The sequence below is a fragment of the Xiphophorus hellerii genome, chromosome 19, assembly GCF_003331165.1.
Source record: "Xiphophorus hellerii strain 12219 chromosome 19, Xiphophorus_hellerii-4.1, whole genome shotgun sequence".
Taxonomy (NCBI): Eukaryota; Metazoa; Chordata; class Actinopteri; order Cyprinodontiformes; family Poeciliidae; genus Xiphophorus; species Xiphophorus hellerii.
Window position 1 is genome coordinate 234,583 of NC_045690.1, and position 15,693 is coordinate 250,275.

The 15,693-nt window shown below is 38.5% G+C and overlaps 1 protein-coding gene across 1 annotated transcript in view; it reads right to left on the bottom strand.

Moving 5' to 3' along the window:
• Nucleotides 1-328: 328 nt before the first annotated feature.
• The window catches only part of LOC116709588 (leukocyte tyrosine kinase receptor-like), a 42,974-nt gene continuing 27,609 nt past the window's right edge, over nt 329-15,693 (bottom strand). The window contains exons 14-25 of the mRNA XM_032548224.1: nt 14,973-15,134; nt 14,033-14,152; nt 9,934-10,120; nt 9,597-9,687; nt 9,258-9,322; nt 7,666-7,795; nt 7,499-7,596; nt 6,823-6,915; nt 6,524-6,625; nt 5,431-5,565; nt 4,428-4,518; nt 329-3,734 (exon numbers count right to left, since the gene is read on the bottom strand). Coding sequence (XP_032404115.1) covers nt 2,769-3,734; nt 4,428-4,518; nt 5,431-5,565; nt 6,524-6,625; nt 6,823-6,915; nt 7,499-7,596; nt 7,666-7,795; nt 9,258-9,322; nt 9,597-9,687; nt 9,934-10,120; nt 14,033-14,152; nt 14,973-15,134 — 2,240 coding nt within the window. The 3' untranslated portion in view covers nt 329-2,768. The remainder of the gene's footprint in view (nt 3,735-4,427; nt 4,519-5,430; nt 5,566-6,523; nt 6,626-6,822; nt 6,916-7,498; nt 7,597-7,665; nt 7,796-9,257; nt 9,323-9,596; nt 9,688-9,933; nt 10,121-14,032; nt 14,153-14,972; nt 15,135-15,693) is intronic.

Genomic DNA, 15,693 nt, shown 5'->3' on the forward strand with positions numbered 1-15,693 from the left:
TCAAACTCTTTTTGCATTTAATTCAATTTTGTAATAAGACTCCATCACTGGATACATCACATGTTGCAGCACATGGTTCATTTAACAAATTAATAATAAAAAAAAGTTTATAACTGTTGTGGAAATAAAATAAATCAGTATATATATTAAAAATAAAAATTGACTTTTGGTTTGTTTTCTTGAAAATAAAACCAGCAGGTTGAATTCACTTTATATTTGATATTATTAGGATCACACCTACATTTAAGATCATGTTTTAAATAGTTAAATATCTATTTAACAGTTTTTTAAAAGAAGAAAGGGATGTAGAAAGGGATTTACCGGCACGTTTACAGATTCTTATATACTTTATTTATGAGTCAGCAGCTGTAAATTAAGACACTAATATTAGCAAGCCTGAGCACAATTTATACAAAATTCAACAAATTATAACATACATGAGAGAAACAGTTGAGGCTATAAATGATAAAACTAATTAATTTGCCACATAAAACAAAAAATTCAAAAGGTAAATGGCAGTGATTCACTACAGTGTCAACATTAACAATAAAACGACGTACGAAATGTAAAGGGTTAGTCCAGTGTACAGAGGTGAGTATAAAAATAAAGATTTTCACAGCTGCATTAAGCTAACAAGAGACGCCTACTGGCCAAGACTAGGAAAAAAAAAACATTAAAAATATTTTTATTATAAGTAAATTAATCTCTGCTCAGTTGCAGCATTAATTTGTTTTGAGGGTTTTTGTTAATAATAATTAAAAATTACAATGAGACAATTGAAACAGTTTTGAATATCTTATAATAAAAATAGTCAACAAAAACTACAGCAGTTTACAGTTAAAATGTGGTACAAAAAAGATAAACAGACAATAAAAATAAAAATACTGACGTCATGTTAAAATATGAACACCTGCCGCCCCCTGCTGGATGATCGCAGGTGTTACACCCTCCACATTTCTAACGGCAGGAATTAAAACGTTCACAGCTGCAAAGTCCTAGTCAAAGTCCAGCCATTAATTTGTAAATTACAGAACAGTGAGCCAAGAAGGAGGAGCTCATTAAATATATTTCATTAATGGTTGAATAAATTTGTTATTTCCGGTCAAAGCCAACATTCTAATGTGAAGTTTTAAAAACAATGTTTAAATTGTTTGAGTAATTATAAAGTTGACTTGACATTCTTTCAAGGCACCAGTAAAACCAGCAGTGACACAGTCCCACAGAATAATACTACCACTACCATGCTTGATCATTTTTAGGGTGTACTAAGCTTTTAAATATCAACTTTAACTTTTTAATTTTTTTTAAATAATCACAGTTTCATGTGAGAAATTAAAAGCTCAGAATTAGGTGGACATCCCTGATGATAACAAGTGGATGTAAACGTCTGACTGGAGGTGAAAAAGGGTTTTAACAGGAGGAAAAGCACCGAAATATGAACCCAGGTGCAGATCTAAGTAGCGTTGCTTTCATAAACTTTATTCTTTCTGATTATAACATTATCTGAAACATTAATGGATCAAAAAATGACAAAAAAAATCTTTAGGGAAAGAGTAAAAAGATGTGACTGCAGTTCTCAAAAGTTCACATTATGTAAGGGAAAGGAGGCGAGAAGGAAGCTTGTAATTTATATAACGTAAAAATAAGAAGAAATTAAGTTTGTGTTTATGTTGATTAAAATTAAACATAAAAAATAAATTTTCTCAATAAGTAACTTAAGGTAGCAAAATGAAGCAATAGAAAAAAGAAAGAAAAAGGAAAGAAAGAAAAGTTGCACTTTGTTTGGAATCTATTTTTTTAATCTATTCTATAAAAAAAAATTATTAACTTTTTCCATGATGCTGCTAGTTTTTTTTAGGGTATTTTTATTTGTGTTGAGATTAAAATCAATCAGTCAAAGTTGGGGCTAGATTGCAGCAATCTCCTTTTTGGCCACTAGATGTCGGTATTTCCTAAAACAAATCTTCTTTAAAAAGTCCTTCGCTTGAGGTTAAACAGATATTAATATGAACACACTTCTGTCAAAGCATTCATGAAACTACAGCAGGATAAAAAGATAACAAGGTAGCAGTGAAAATATCTCAGCATCAGTGTTTGGCTACCTCTGCACCAGAAGCCCAAAAGGGGGCGCTAAGCACACAACGGACTCTGTATGAAAGGCGACCTGTTATGCTAACTTTATTTTTTGCATGTTTTTACACTTCTGTTTGCTTCGAAGCACTTAAAAAATCCACAGAGCCATTTTTTGGAAATAAATAGTTATTTTTTGGTGTCTGGGAAGTGAGTTGTTTCAAAAACCTCCCGAATGTCGAGTCGCAATCGACAGGCACTGTGCGGTTACCTAGCAACTGTATGGGCTGTACAATGGCTGCTGGAAAAGACAAGTGTTTTGTCGTTGACTTACCATCCAGAAACCACTTGCTACATTCTTATTGGTTGTGCAGGAGGCTCCACTTCTGCTTTTCAAACATGTACGGTGGTGTAATTGTGCCTCTGCTTGCAGCCTTTTCCATATCATTCTAAGAATCTAAGAATGATTTGGTGCAAAAAATGTAATGGACAAGTTTTGTATGGGCCATAGACCAATCATAACCTGTTCAAGGAAGTATAATAGGTCACCTTTAAGGTACAGAGATGTGTTTGTGTGAATGTCAGCATTTCATTGGGTTTCCAGCATATCAGGAGCTGCAGTCATTTAATCTTTGCAGAGCTCATCGTCCAGCTGACGTATTTCATCAGATTCAAAGTCTGTTGCCACATGCTGATTTCTAGATGTGAGCGACACTCAGGTCCTCAGACAGAGAAAAGCCAGAGTCCCGGTCGCGGCTGAGCTTCTCTGTTTTAGCGTGCCTCCTGACGTCCTCGTGTCCGTAGCTGGCGTGGCGTTTCAGCAGAAGTTTGGGCATACAGGCTGAGGCGGTGCTGAATCCCAGCGCCAGACCCAGGCTGGTTCCCGGTGAGACGCTCGGTGGACTGATGCTGCATGTGATGGCTTCTGAGGCTTTGGGCTTCGCCAGCAGCAGGCTCTCTGCCTCGTAGCTCTGCTCATCATAGGCAAAGTTGACGTTCCCACAGGGGAAGCTGTGGAGTTTAGCCAGGTCCAACCTGGTTTTAGAGCTGCCTCCTGTCAAGATGGTTGGGGCAGCTTGGACTTGACAAGCTGGGCTGAGGTAGGTGCTGCTGGTTCCGTCGCAAACAGCTTTGTTGTTCTCCTCAGTCGAATTGCAAGAGAGCGGCATAGACTGAGTTTGAGCCAGCGTTTTCTTCGCCCGAAAGCTTTCGAGGACCCAGGAGCCGTATGTTGGGTTCCAAAGGTTCTTGGTCTTGTTTTTCAGCCTCTGGCTCCCCGAGGAAGAGCTGTTTCTGGAGCAGGGACGGTGATGAGGAGGTTCCGGATGCAGAGAGTTTGCTACGGATGACAAACCAGGAGCAGGAACAGTTTCAGCCCAGGATGGCTCCAGCATTTCACAGCAGGAAGTCACTTCCTGGTGGACCGGTTGGGTTCTCTGTAGCAGAAGGCGAGGTTTGGTGGGCTGCGGTGGAGGGACTGGGGGACTGAAGCCCTTGGGGGAGAAACCGAGCTGGGAGGGTGAGTCCTTGCAAACAGGGCGGGACACCAGTAAAGGAGTGAGACTGGTGGAGTTGGGGGCAGAGGGACGCATCACCGTTCCGCCATCATCGTCTGTGTTGGGGCCATATTCAACAGGCAGAGGGGTATTTATCACATCAGGGTCCTGAGAGGAAAATGATACATGCAGATCTAATTATTTCATCTAAATATCCATCCATCCATCTAGTAATGAGTCTAGCTAGCCAGATAGCTGGCTACCTTGATAGATGAAGCAGATCTTCAAATGCATATTTATGCATGTTCTACTGGAACCAACAGTGATAGTTGAAGATAGGTACCTGCCCTCTTTATCGACGTCACTCTAGCTAGCTGGCTAGATAGACAGCTGCATAGCTAAATAGCTAGCTTTGTAGATAGCTAGATAGCTATGTAATTACATAGCTATCTAACTAGCTAGAGTGACATATTTCAGCTACATCACTCTAGCTAGATTAATAGAAAGCTACATAGCTATCTAATTAGCTATGTAGCTACACCACTCTATCTATCTATCTATCTATCTATCTATCTATCTATCTATCTATCTATCTATCTATCTATCTATCTATCTATCTATCTATCTATCTATCTATCTATCTATCTATCGTATTTCAGCTACATCACGCTATCTAGCTAGCTATGTAAAGTTATTGATGGATGGTGGAGACTCATAGAACAATCAATAGATTGCTAAAAATATATTCATCATTTAAAATGCACAACTTTGGAAGTTACATTAAAATGTCTGAGCGGCTTTGCCTTACGACCTCAGAGGAAAAGAAACTAACAAGTAATATGCTTAGGGGAAGAGATGTACCTGAGTGCAGTATTTAATTCTCTCCAGGATTGTGGCGAAATTGGGCCGGTGATCAGGACAATGCTGCCAACACTGGGTCATAAGCCGGTAGCTAAAAAACAAAAGACGCCAACTGATCAACTAAACTCAAAATGTTTCGTTCTTATCATTTTATGATTTTAAACTTCTTGTTCCTCATACTGAAATCTTCAGAATATACAGTGCTTTTGAAAAGTAAAGTATTTCTTCTGTTTTTACCTTTTTTCACATTTAAATGCTTCTATCTATCCCAACCAAACTGGTCCTGTGTGAAAATATAATTGCCCCTAAACCTAATAACTGTTTCTCCACCATAATCTGCCACTAAGTAATGCTCCAGTTGGCTATGAGTGTTTTACATTAAAGTGGAGGAATTTTGGCCAGCTCTTCTTTAAAGGAATGTTTTTTACTCAGCCATGTTGGAGGATTTTCAAGCACAGCATGTAATTCTGATTTAAGTACAAGCCTTGACCATGAAACAAACACTTTTTTAATAATATTCAACTCTCAGGATTTTATTTGCCCCTGTGGCCAAAACTGGGAAATTTAAACTACTGGCGTGCCACAAAATTCAATAAATTGATAATAACATATTTATGAAAACAATAAATCCTTAATGATCCAAAACATAAAAAAAAACGGTTGCATTATTAAAAGAAAAACAGACTATTTCCAAAGTTTTTGGGGTTATCAAATTTGTACCTTTCTTGACTTGTGATTGGGGGGCCGACCAAAATCGTTTCAAGGACCAGAAAATGGCCCCCGGGCCACACTTTGGACACCGCTGTATTAAGAGTAAATTAGATTCTACTTCACACTTTTTTATTTATTTAGACCTAATAAAATTTGACATTTCTTATGAACTAAGGTTAAATTAAAACAAAAACCGTCAAACGTTGTTGAACTTGAGGCTTTTTCAGAGGAAAAATGAACTAAAATTGGAACCAAGAGATTTAATAATCATTTGGAAAGATCTTAAACGTACACAGGGCCTGGACAGCCCTTTGGCGGATCCATTCTGCCTCCGCTGGTGACAAACTCCAGAACCTCCTGGTTGGTTTTACAGGGGTAAGGCATGTAGCCCAGAGACAGGATTTCCCAGAGCAGTACTCCGAATGACCTGCAGGGGGAGACACAGATCATCAATGGGAGGATTGTTTTGATTTCAGAAACTTTTCCAGCTTCACTCCTCATTTAGGCATTAAAGAAATCAGAAGTAAGTTTGAGTAGCTTATAAAAGTTGTCACTTCTTATGCCAGAATAAAAGGTTCAATCAGGAAATATAATGAGAATCTTTAAAGGGATTAAACCAATTAATCTAAGCCACTTCCTAAATTTAGAAGTGCAGCCAGCACTCATGATGGCAAATAAAAATAATTTTCAAAGCTTAAAGCTGCAGTATGTAACTTTAATTTATTTATTTTTTAAAAAGAATATTTGTTAAAACTTTTACTGTGTCTGACAGTATGGTAAAAAAAAATTAAGCTCCTCTGCTAACTAAAAACAACCAATCAGAGTCAGGAGGAAGGTCTAGTCGCTGTCAATCATGCTTGTTTACATGTTGCTCCCCGTGCCTTACCCACCTCCTCTCTGCTGTCTGCTATGCTACTGATTCTTCTTGTTAGCAGAGCCTACCATGAATGCTAATCTTAGTTAGCATGGCAGATAAACCGTTTTCCTGAACTGGTAAGTTGTTTCTCCGTTGTTAGTACATTTAGCAGTGTCTCCACACGGTTGATTGACAGCGCTAAGACCCTCCTCCTGGCTCTGATTGGTTGTTTTTGCGAGCAAGTGGAAGAGCTTGATCTTTTCACAGATTATCCGTTTCATTTTGTCTTGACTGGTGTCATTTAAATAATCAAAAAAACATATTTTTAAATAAAAGTTACATACTGCAGCTTCAAGGAATTAAATGTATTTAAATAATCCTGTTAGATCAATAATATATGTTTACAAACTCCAGTAACACAATGCAACTCGGTTTAAAATAATTCACATAATTAGTTTTCAGCTTTGCGTAACCTTTTTTTTAAATCAACCTGACATAAAGGTGTGTTGCTCAGTGCATTCCTGCATACCAGGTGTCGGTCTTGCAGGTGAAGATTCCCTCCATGAAGGCCTCTGGTGGCATCCATTTGACTGGCAGCATGGCCCGGCCACCTTTCCTGTAGTAACTCGCCCTGAGAAAAACAGTTTTCTCTGTTTAGCATCAGTTTGAAGCACAAGGTCATGTACTCCACATTTGGCCCAATTGTGGGGAAAATTAGATTTAGTTTCCAATTATTCCAACAAGGCCCCCATCAGGATAATTTTTGCTCCCCGGAAACACATGATGGTGCTTTGCTGCATAATCAGAGTGGATCTCGCAGATTCAAACCTGTAAATGTCTCGGGCCATGCCAAAGTCTCCGATCTTAGCCACTCTGTCTGGCCCGGCGCAGGTAAGCAGGCAATTCCTGGCAGCAATGTCTCTGAGAAAACAACAAATGCAGTCAGAAGTTTAAAAATAAAAATACAATGTAGCAAAGCAATGGGCTCTTTGCACGTCAGCTTCCACATTTGTTTCCGGTCTATTGAAAATGCCACTTTACACTGGGTGTTTGTCCAAGGTAACAATTAATGATGTACATCGATCCGAAGCCCCAACAAGTAATCTGGAGAAAGGTTTTAAGATGTTCGCCTTGTTATACATTCACATATACGAAGGTGAGTTTTACTTTCTTTACACTTTGTGGCTAACATTAGCATTAGCTTATGCTAGTAGGCAATATTCTCTGACATTTTTCTTGTAAAAAAAGAAAAATGTAAAAGAAGAAGTAAGATATTTGCACTAAAAACTAGACCAAAACTACTTTTTTTGTGAAATTGCTTATAAAAAGAGCGATTCAGATGAATCGATAAAAATTAACCAAATATTTAGGAGTGGATAGAAACTTCTGACAAGACTCATTACTCCTCTGCAACCTTCCTTACCCGTCTGTTTTATCAAAATATGACAGAAAATAATATTTTTTTTTGGTTTGAGTTTTACTCTAACTGATCATGAGTCTGGACCTGTGGATGAACTGGTTCTCCTCCAGGTATCGACACCCGCAGGCGATGTCTCTGGCCATCTGCAGCAGATCCCGCATGGTGAGAGAAAAGGTCTGCCCCTGAAAACGGCACAGCTCCGATCAGCATGGGCCAAACGTACAGATAAAAACCATGCAGAGCTGCTGTACCGCTCGCGGCCTGTTCTGCCTCAGGAAGCTTTTCATGTCTCCGCCGGTCATCAGTTCCAGCAGAATGAAGCGAGGCAGGATGTTTAGACTGACGCCGACGCAGCGCACGATGTTCAGGTGGCTGAACTTACTGTGAGGACAAAAGGTGGAGAAAAAAAAGGCGTTTGGTTGAGAAGAGGTAAGTGCGAGCAGAAGCTTTATTAAGGACTATATAAATGATTTTGCTCAATTCCTGAAATCAAAGCATGAAATGGATATAAAATATACATTTCTGGTGTAAAAAAAATTAGACTAAAATGAAAAATGTGTTTAACATGTAACCTTTACAACCTTTTTTAAATCTATAAAGGGGAAAAAATAAAATTCTAAAGTTTGGATGAACACATTGGGCTAATTGTGGTGAGATCAAAATAAATCACCACATTCAAGCGGCACCGCTCCGTTTCACAGGAGTTTGGACCAAAGTTGTTCAAACGTTGAACAAAGTTTTTCAAAGTTGTTAATTGAACTTAAAAAAGGTCTGGTTTGATAGTTCTTACTTGCTTGATTGGGAAAAAAACCCCAGGAAACCAGGTTGTTGATTATTTTGTTGATTCTTATCAACAAAGACAAAATGTTGGTCACTTGAAAACTATGAGGCCTGTTTACGGGGGAGCGGAGTTTGCCAAAAAATAAAAACTATACATTTTGAGATTAATCTCAGAATTTTTCTAGAAATAACGTGGAAATGTTGGAAATGTGGGAAGGTTCAAAAGTCAAACATTTCTGAGTTTCTTTCTCGCAAACTTTCTTTTGACTTTTGGAGCTCAGAAATGTCCACATTTTTTTTCTTGAAAATTTCTGAGATTAATCAAAAACATTTCTGAGGTTTTTGGTGGAAATTTCTTCCTTTTTTCTATCTACAATGGCCCTGCCATAGAAAACACTTCTTGTGTTTAGTCAAAGTCTATTAAAGTAAATAAAAGAAGACTTTTGTTAATTTGAGTAAAAGTCATTGGGTAGATGTGGTTATACTTACTATGAAATTGATTTATTTTTATGTACAAAAATTACAGCATGAAGCATAATCTCAAACTTTTGTTTTACATATTCAAGGGAGGAAAGAGAACGCAAAAACATTTTTTGCTGCAATAATATTTCAATTTGTAAATATTGAAATATTTACAAATTTCAATATTTGTAAATATTGAAATATTTACGGCTTTGTCTTAATATTTAAGGTTTTGTCTTAATTAAAAGAAAATCGGTAACTCTGGAAAAGTAAATAATGTCAATGAGTCGGAAAAGAACAGAATCCCTTAATAAAACAGAAAGGTGCTTTCATATTATTTCAATTAGCTGAATTTAATAAAATGTTGATAGTTATTGGTCAGAAACCAACAAATTATCATTGTCTTGATTATATTTTACAAGGATGACTACACTTTGTATTAGAGTTATAGTTAGTTGATTATTTCTGGCCATAATAGTAATAATACTGAATCAGTGCACTGTAAAAAAAAAACAAAACAACAACATTAAAATGTAGCGGCGCAGCGTGAAGTGAGTGATAAAGCTTTCACCTCAGTGGGTAAATGTTCTGCCAGGCTCACCTCATAATCAGAGCCTCCATCAGGAAGTCCATTTCGTCCTGCTCGGAGCAAATCTCTGGAAGCGTCTGCAGCCGACAGAATCAGAGCAGCATTACTGCTATTGTCAAAGGAGTCCGGATAACAGAACCTAATCAGCAGAGCGCAGAAAGGCTGGCAACATCCTGCAGAGACCAACTTCCCCCTTTCATTGCTCTGGACCTGAGTGGATATCTTGACAAATATTCACTCAGTTGGTGCACAACTGGGATTTTGTTTTACAAAATTCTTCCTAAAAACTTGTTGTTTTTTGGAGCATGTCCATGTGGATTTATCAAAGATAAACCTTCGGTTTTAGCTGACCTTTATTGCCACCTGCATGGGGCTGCCATCGGCGCTCATTCCAAGAATTTGTCCCTCGTAGACTTCACCGAAAGCGCCATGACCGAGAGCCCTGAGAGAACAAAACAAAAACTTTTATAAGAAACTGAAACTAAAAATAATCAGTTGTTTTTAGAAGCAGCAGAGATCTACAGAAACACATGAACATGTGAATTTTGCATAATTTAAGCTAACTTCAAAGCAAAAAGAATGTATTTTCTTGTGAGTGTGTGAGATTAAGACAATTGTCCAAAAGTAGCAATCAAAAATTTCCCACTTGAGCACCTGTCCCCCAAAATGTTGGTGTGTGGATCAGAACCTGAGCAGGGTGATGTTCTTGCGTGGAACCTCCTTCAGGTCGCTGAGCGACGCGGCCTTGCCTGCGAAGCAGTAGTTGGGGTTGTAATCGGTCATGATGGTGGAGGAGCGGATCTTACTCAGCTTGTACTCTGGGCTCTGCAGACGCCGCCTTACAGCATGCAGGTCGTTCTTCCTGCGGTGCCACACTGCAGACAGAAGCAGAACCAGACGATAAACGTTGTTACTTTTACTTCGGAGCTTTTAGAAAAGTCCAAGCCCGGACTTTCTCTGGGAGCCCAGAGCTGCAGAGGCAGCCTCTGATCTGCCCGGGTAGGAGCGTTAACGCAAGGAGAAATCAAGCCGCGTCGTAGAGACACAGGAGGGTATCAAGCCAATTTAACATCAAATACACTGCAAAAACACAAAATGCTACCAAGTTGTTTTGGTTAGATTTTAGTCCAAATACCTCATTACACTTGAAATAAAAGCAAAACTAACTTACAAGTAACTTTTCAGCAAGAGATAGGAGCTTTTTAAGTTAGTTTAGATTAGGGGTGTCAAATTCATTTTCGTTTTGGGTCAAATCCAGATCATGAAGGCTCTTAAACGGCCGGTTGTGCCAGGATGTGTTGATAAAACCTGTTCACAAACTGTTAAAAATATCAATGAATTCTTAAAATGCAATATTATTATTAAACATCTTTTCAGTCCCTCCAGGATTTCATGATTTTTTGTAATAAAAATCAAAGTGTTTGTGGTACTAATTTGGAAATATTTGTGCTTATTTATGACAGTAAATGTGACTTTTTATCACTCGCTGAATAGGCGCCTATAATCTGAGGATGAGGCACCTTTGAGAAAAATCTGCAATAAACTCCCAATTATGTATTAGCGCTAAAAAGTGCAGGGATTTGGTGATGCAGTTCCATGATAATTCGCAAGAAGCTGGAGGAACTGATTGATATAATTTGGCAGTAAACACATAAAAACTAAGATTTAAGTACACTTAGTGTTTAGTCTAGAATCTGTAGGGCCACATGGTTTAGATATTTCCTCTAGAATAAACCAAATATTTTGGTAATATTTTGTGTTTTCTCAGTGTATAGAGCATTAGAGCTGCTGATGTGGAATGGTTTCTCCTCGGTTAGCGCTCCTACTCGCCTTTGTCCCTGTGAGGTTGGACTCACCCGCCGTGGAGGGGCAGCCCACGTCCCCGATGCAGGTTGGTAGTCTGCCAGGGAGGGGGAGTGGCGTGCGGGGAAGGAGGAGCCGTCGAGCCATCGCCCGGTGCAGATGCTGGGGACTCGGGAGGAGGGGTGGAGGTAAGGACGGGAAGGAGGTGAAATGAGGAGGAAAAGGCAGGACGGGAGGAAGAGGAAGAGGAGGAGGAGGAGGAGGAGGAGCACCCAGGGCACAGACTACCTCCCTGCATGGGGGAGAGCTCAGGTGGAGAGACACCATAAAGCTTAAGGGAACGTGAGGATTTCCTGCTGCTTTTAACAGCTACTGATTCATAAAACGGCTCAAAACTTTAAAGAAATATCTGTCATTTACTCCCTGCTTTATTTACTTACAGGCGCACAGATTTACCCACAATGCAGCTGGTTAAAAACATCACTCAAACACTCAGTTTTCAATCAAACACCTCTTCCTGAAGCCCTCTTCAACCCATTTTTAATTTTAATTTCCAATTGTTCCAGTTTTAGCTGAACAAAATGAAGGATGAGTTTCTTTTTATTCATAAAATGATTTTTATAAACATATTAGACTAATTAAAAAAACAACAACCTTGGTCTGGTACTTCTCAGTTTGCCGTGTTACAAACGCAAACCTCTGTGTGTTTTACAGAAAATGTAGTTGTGCATGATGGGTTTTTTTGCAAAATAAAAACAGAAAAGTGTGATGTGATTTTCCCCCTCAAGCCAATTTTAATCCATTAACAGCTGCAAGTTGTTAGGTTAAACTCCATTAAAAATATACATAATCTGGATTAAATTTCACAGTTTTGCTTCGAGACGTCTATAAGTATTTAATCTGTTGTCTTTATTTGTTTTAAATGTAACTTTTCTTATAATATTTTATGTGAATGTATTTGCACTAAAAACTAGGTCAGAAATACTTTGTGTGTTTTTGCAGTGTAGGCTGTAAGTTTAAGTAAAACAGACAGAAAGACGTTCCCCCAGCAGAGCTGCTTAAAATTCACCCAGGTTGTTAGTAGGACAAGAGAGAGAGCCTGCTTTTCATGCAACCTGAAAATCACTCCTCTGAGAATCAGACGAGTCAAACTTCAGGCTCTCCCTTCCCAGTTTCATGTTGCAGCTGTCAGAAAGTTGGTCTTATTTTCCCAATAATCCCCCACTGTCCTATTTTACTGCACATGGAGTTCTGTGCACAGCTGAATCTGCACTTCATAAAAGTCTCTACTGCGTAGCAGCTTGTGAAATCAGAGTTTTATAAGTCCGTGTCATGACGAATATTTACAGTGCGATGCAAATGTATTCATATCCTTTGAGCTTTGGCACATTTTGCTACATTCCAGCTGTAAAAAGAATTATATTTTGAATGGATTTTGTGTGATAGACCAACACAAAGTAATGTTTAATTATAAGGCGAAAGAAAAAACAATCTTTTATAAATAAAAATCTGGAACGCATGTCATGCATTTCAGTATTTAAGAACCACCTTTCGCTTCAGCTTTGACAGGTTTTGCTTTTTCATCCACATGATTTTCTAATTTTTCTTTGGAAATGCTCAGATTGGATGGAGAATGTTTATGAACTTTTTATTTCAAGGCTTTGACTAGGACATATGTTGATCCATGTTTCAGGTTGTTGTCCTGTTAGAACAGGAGTCCGCAATTTCTACACTCTAAATAATCATTTTTACTCCCAGGTCGGCCAAATAAAACTCGTTTTGAGCCGCAAAGGTCAAAACTTAAAAAAATAAATAAATAAAACAGACAACTTACAGTTTTTAAGATATATCTACTATAGGAAATGTGTTATTTTTAAAGATCTATCACTTTTTGTGCTTTTAGGACTTAAAATAAAGACAAACTGAATACTTAGCTAAAACAGGATGAATCTTATTTTACTGTAGAACAGAAAATTGTGTAAAAAAGTTTTTAAAAGTACAAGAACAACAAATGTAAAACGAAATTCAATGTAACTTGTGAGCTAGTTTTGTCTTATTTGAAGTGTGCTAAACAGAATTACTTTGTAATATTTTGTGTTTTTGCAGTGTATGATGCTGGATATAGATCCATGTCATATTTTTTGGATTTTATGTACTTCCATTTGTTGGCTTAATCACATAAAATCCCCCCAAAATCTAACAAATTTCTAGTTATATGAAAAAGTTCAAAATACAAGAAAATATTTGCTGAAAGTCAGATTCCTGTTATGGTAAAAACAATTTTATGCAATTTTTTAATATAATATACTGTCTAACCTGACCAGATATAACCCCCAACATAAAAATATATATTTTTAATATTCTGCCACTCCCTCTCCTAAACACTACATCACAATGTGCAATTAGTGCTATTCTGTAACACATTTTCAGGTTTCAGTTTCATTTTCCTTGTTCCAAAACAAGTGAGAAGTCAGCCTTTACTCTTTGGTTCTAATCTTTACGTCCTGATAATCATGATTATTTTTTCCACATATGACATTTACTGCTGTTTATTTTCAGGTTGTACGTAACCAGGAAACTCTTCGCAGTTAAATGTCAAAGCTTTCTGCTTTAAAGACATTTATAGCATGTCATGCTTTCATCAGAACAATCGCTAAACTACAGGCACTAAAGACTTTGGTTTTTAATCATCACCCTTTAATCTGCTGTTTACTCCTCAATTCTCTTTGGATTGTATTTACATTGAGTCAACATAAAAGAGAGCATCAGCAGATTGACATGCTGTAATAAAAAGGTTCAGACTGTTGGCATCCTTTAACTCAGAGCAAAAGCTTTCCGCTCCTTTAATCTTCTGGCCACTGAAAGGGTTGTTTTCAAAGTTTCTCAGCCCTTCCAGTTGTTAGTAACGTCTGAAAGCTCACGCGCTCACAGCCGGTGGAAGGAGGAGGGAACCGCCTGAGCGCAGAGCTGCAGGAGTCTCTTACTGAGGATGACGCCGGCGCAGACCAGAGCAACGCCGCTGACGATGATGGAGGCGACGACAGCCAGGATCAGCGACGTGGACAGCTGGCCTGGAGGAACAGGGCTTGGCGGGGCTGGAGAAACTGAAATAAAAAGGTTTTGCTTGTTAGTTTATAGGTTTATTTTGAGCCAAATACAATAAAAAGTAACAAACAAATAATACCGTATTTTCCGCACTATAAGGCGCACCACATTATAAGGCGCATCTTCAATGAATGACATATTTTAAAACTTTTTTCATATATAAGGCGCACCGCATTATAAGGCGCATAGAATAGACGCTACAGTAGAAGCTGGGGTTACGTTATGCATCCATTAGATCAGGGGTCTCAAACTCCAGTCCTCGAGGGCCGCAGACCTACAGTTTTTAGATGTGCCACAGGTACAAAACACTGGAATGAAATGGCTTAATTACCTCCTCCTTGTGTAGATCAGTTCTCCAGAGCCTTAATGACCTAATTATTCTATTCAAGTGTGGTGCAGCAGAGGCACATCTAAAAGTTGCAGGACTGGGGCGTGCCGTGGTGGCGGAGGGGTTAGCGCGACCCACATTCAGAGGCAACGTGGCCTCGACGCGGCTGTCGCGGGATCGACTCCTGGACCCGACGACGTTTACCGCATGTCTCTCCCCTCTTCTTCCCCCTTTCCTGTCAGCCTACTTTGAAAAAGGGACACTAGAGCCCACAAAAAGACCCCTTGCGGGGCGAAAAAAAAAAAAAAAAAGTTGCAGGACTGCGGCCCTCGAGGACTGGAGTTTGAGACCCCTGCATTAGATGGAGCTGCGCTAAATCTTGCTCTTATATCTTGCTGGAAACTTACTTGTCTGTTAGTTTTTTTTATTTTAAGTGTACTAAGATGTTTGCAGTAGAATTTTTTTTGTGTGCTTGTGCCGTAAAATCTCACCCGCAGCACTGACACACGTTACGTTGTCATTGGCCAGGAATTCATCGTCGTCACAGAGGCAGAGGACGAGATGAGTGTCTTCTTCCCGTTTGCAGCTCTGCGTCCGACAGTGGCTGCAGTTCAGCTCCACCTTGATCTCACACTCACCGTGACCCTCCATGGCTGGAAGCAGCAAAAACGGCACAGATTAAATACCTGAGCAAAAACAACACAGATTAAATACCTGAGAAAAAACAACACAGATTAAATACCTGAGAAAAAACAGCACAGATTAAATACCTGAGAAAAAACAGCACAGATTAAATACCTGAGAAAAAACGGCACAGATTAAATACCTGCTTGTGTCCAGAGCGCTGAATAAAACAACCTGAAACAGTCCAGAGCCTACAACGGAGTATTAAGGCCGGGATAAGAAAAATAAAATGAAAATATGAGAATAAAGTCATGATATTACCAGAATAAAGTTGTAATATTTTGAGAACTCTGGCATATCGAACAATTCCAGTAAAATGAAGAATGTTGAGCCTCTTATGAAGTTAAACTATCGTATTTGTTTTACAGATAAGTAAATACATAATCTGCAAACACAACAGATTTAAGTATTTACTGATGTGTTTACTACAACTTTATTCTGGTAATATTATATTATTATTCCTGTAATATTATGACCTTGCTCTCCTATTATTTTGACTTTATTCTTGTATTACTTCTACAACTTTAT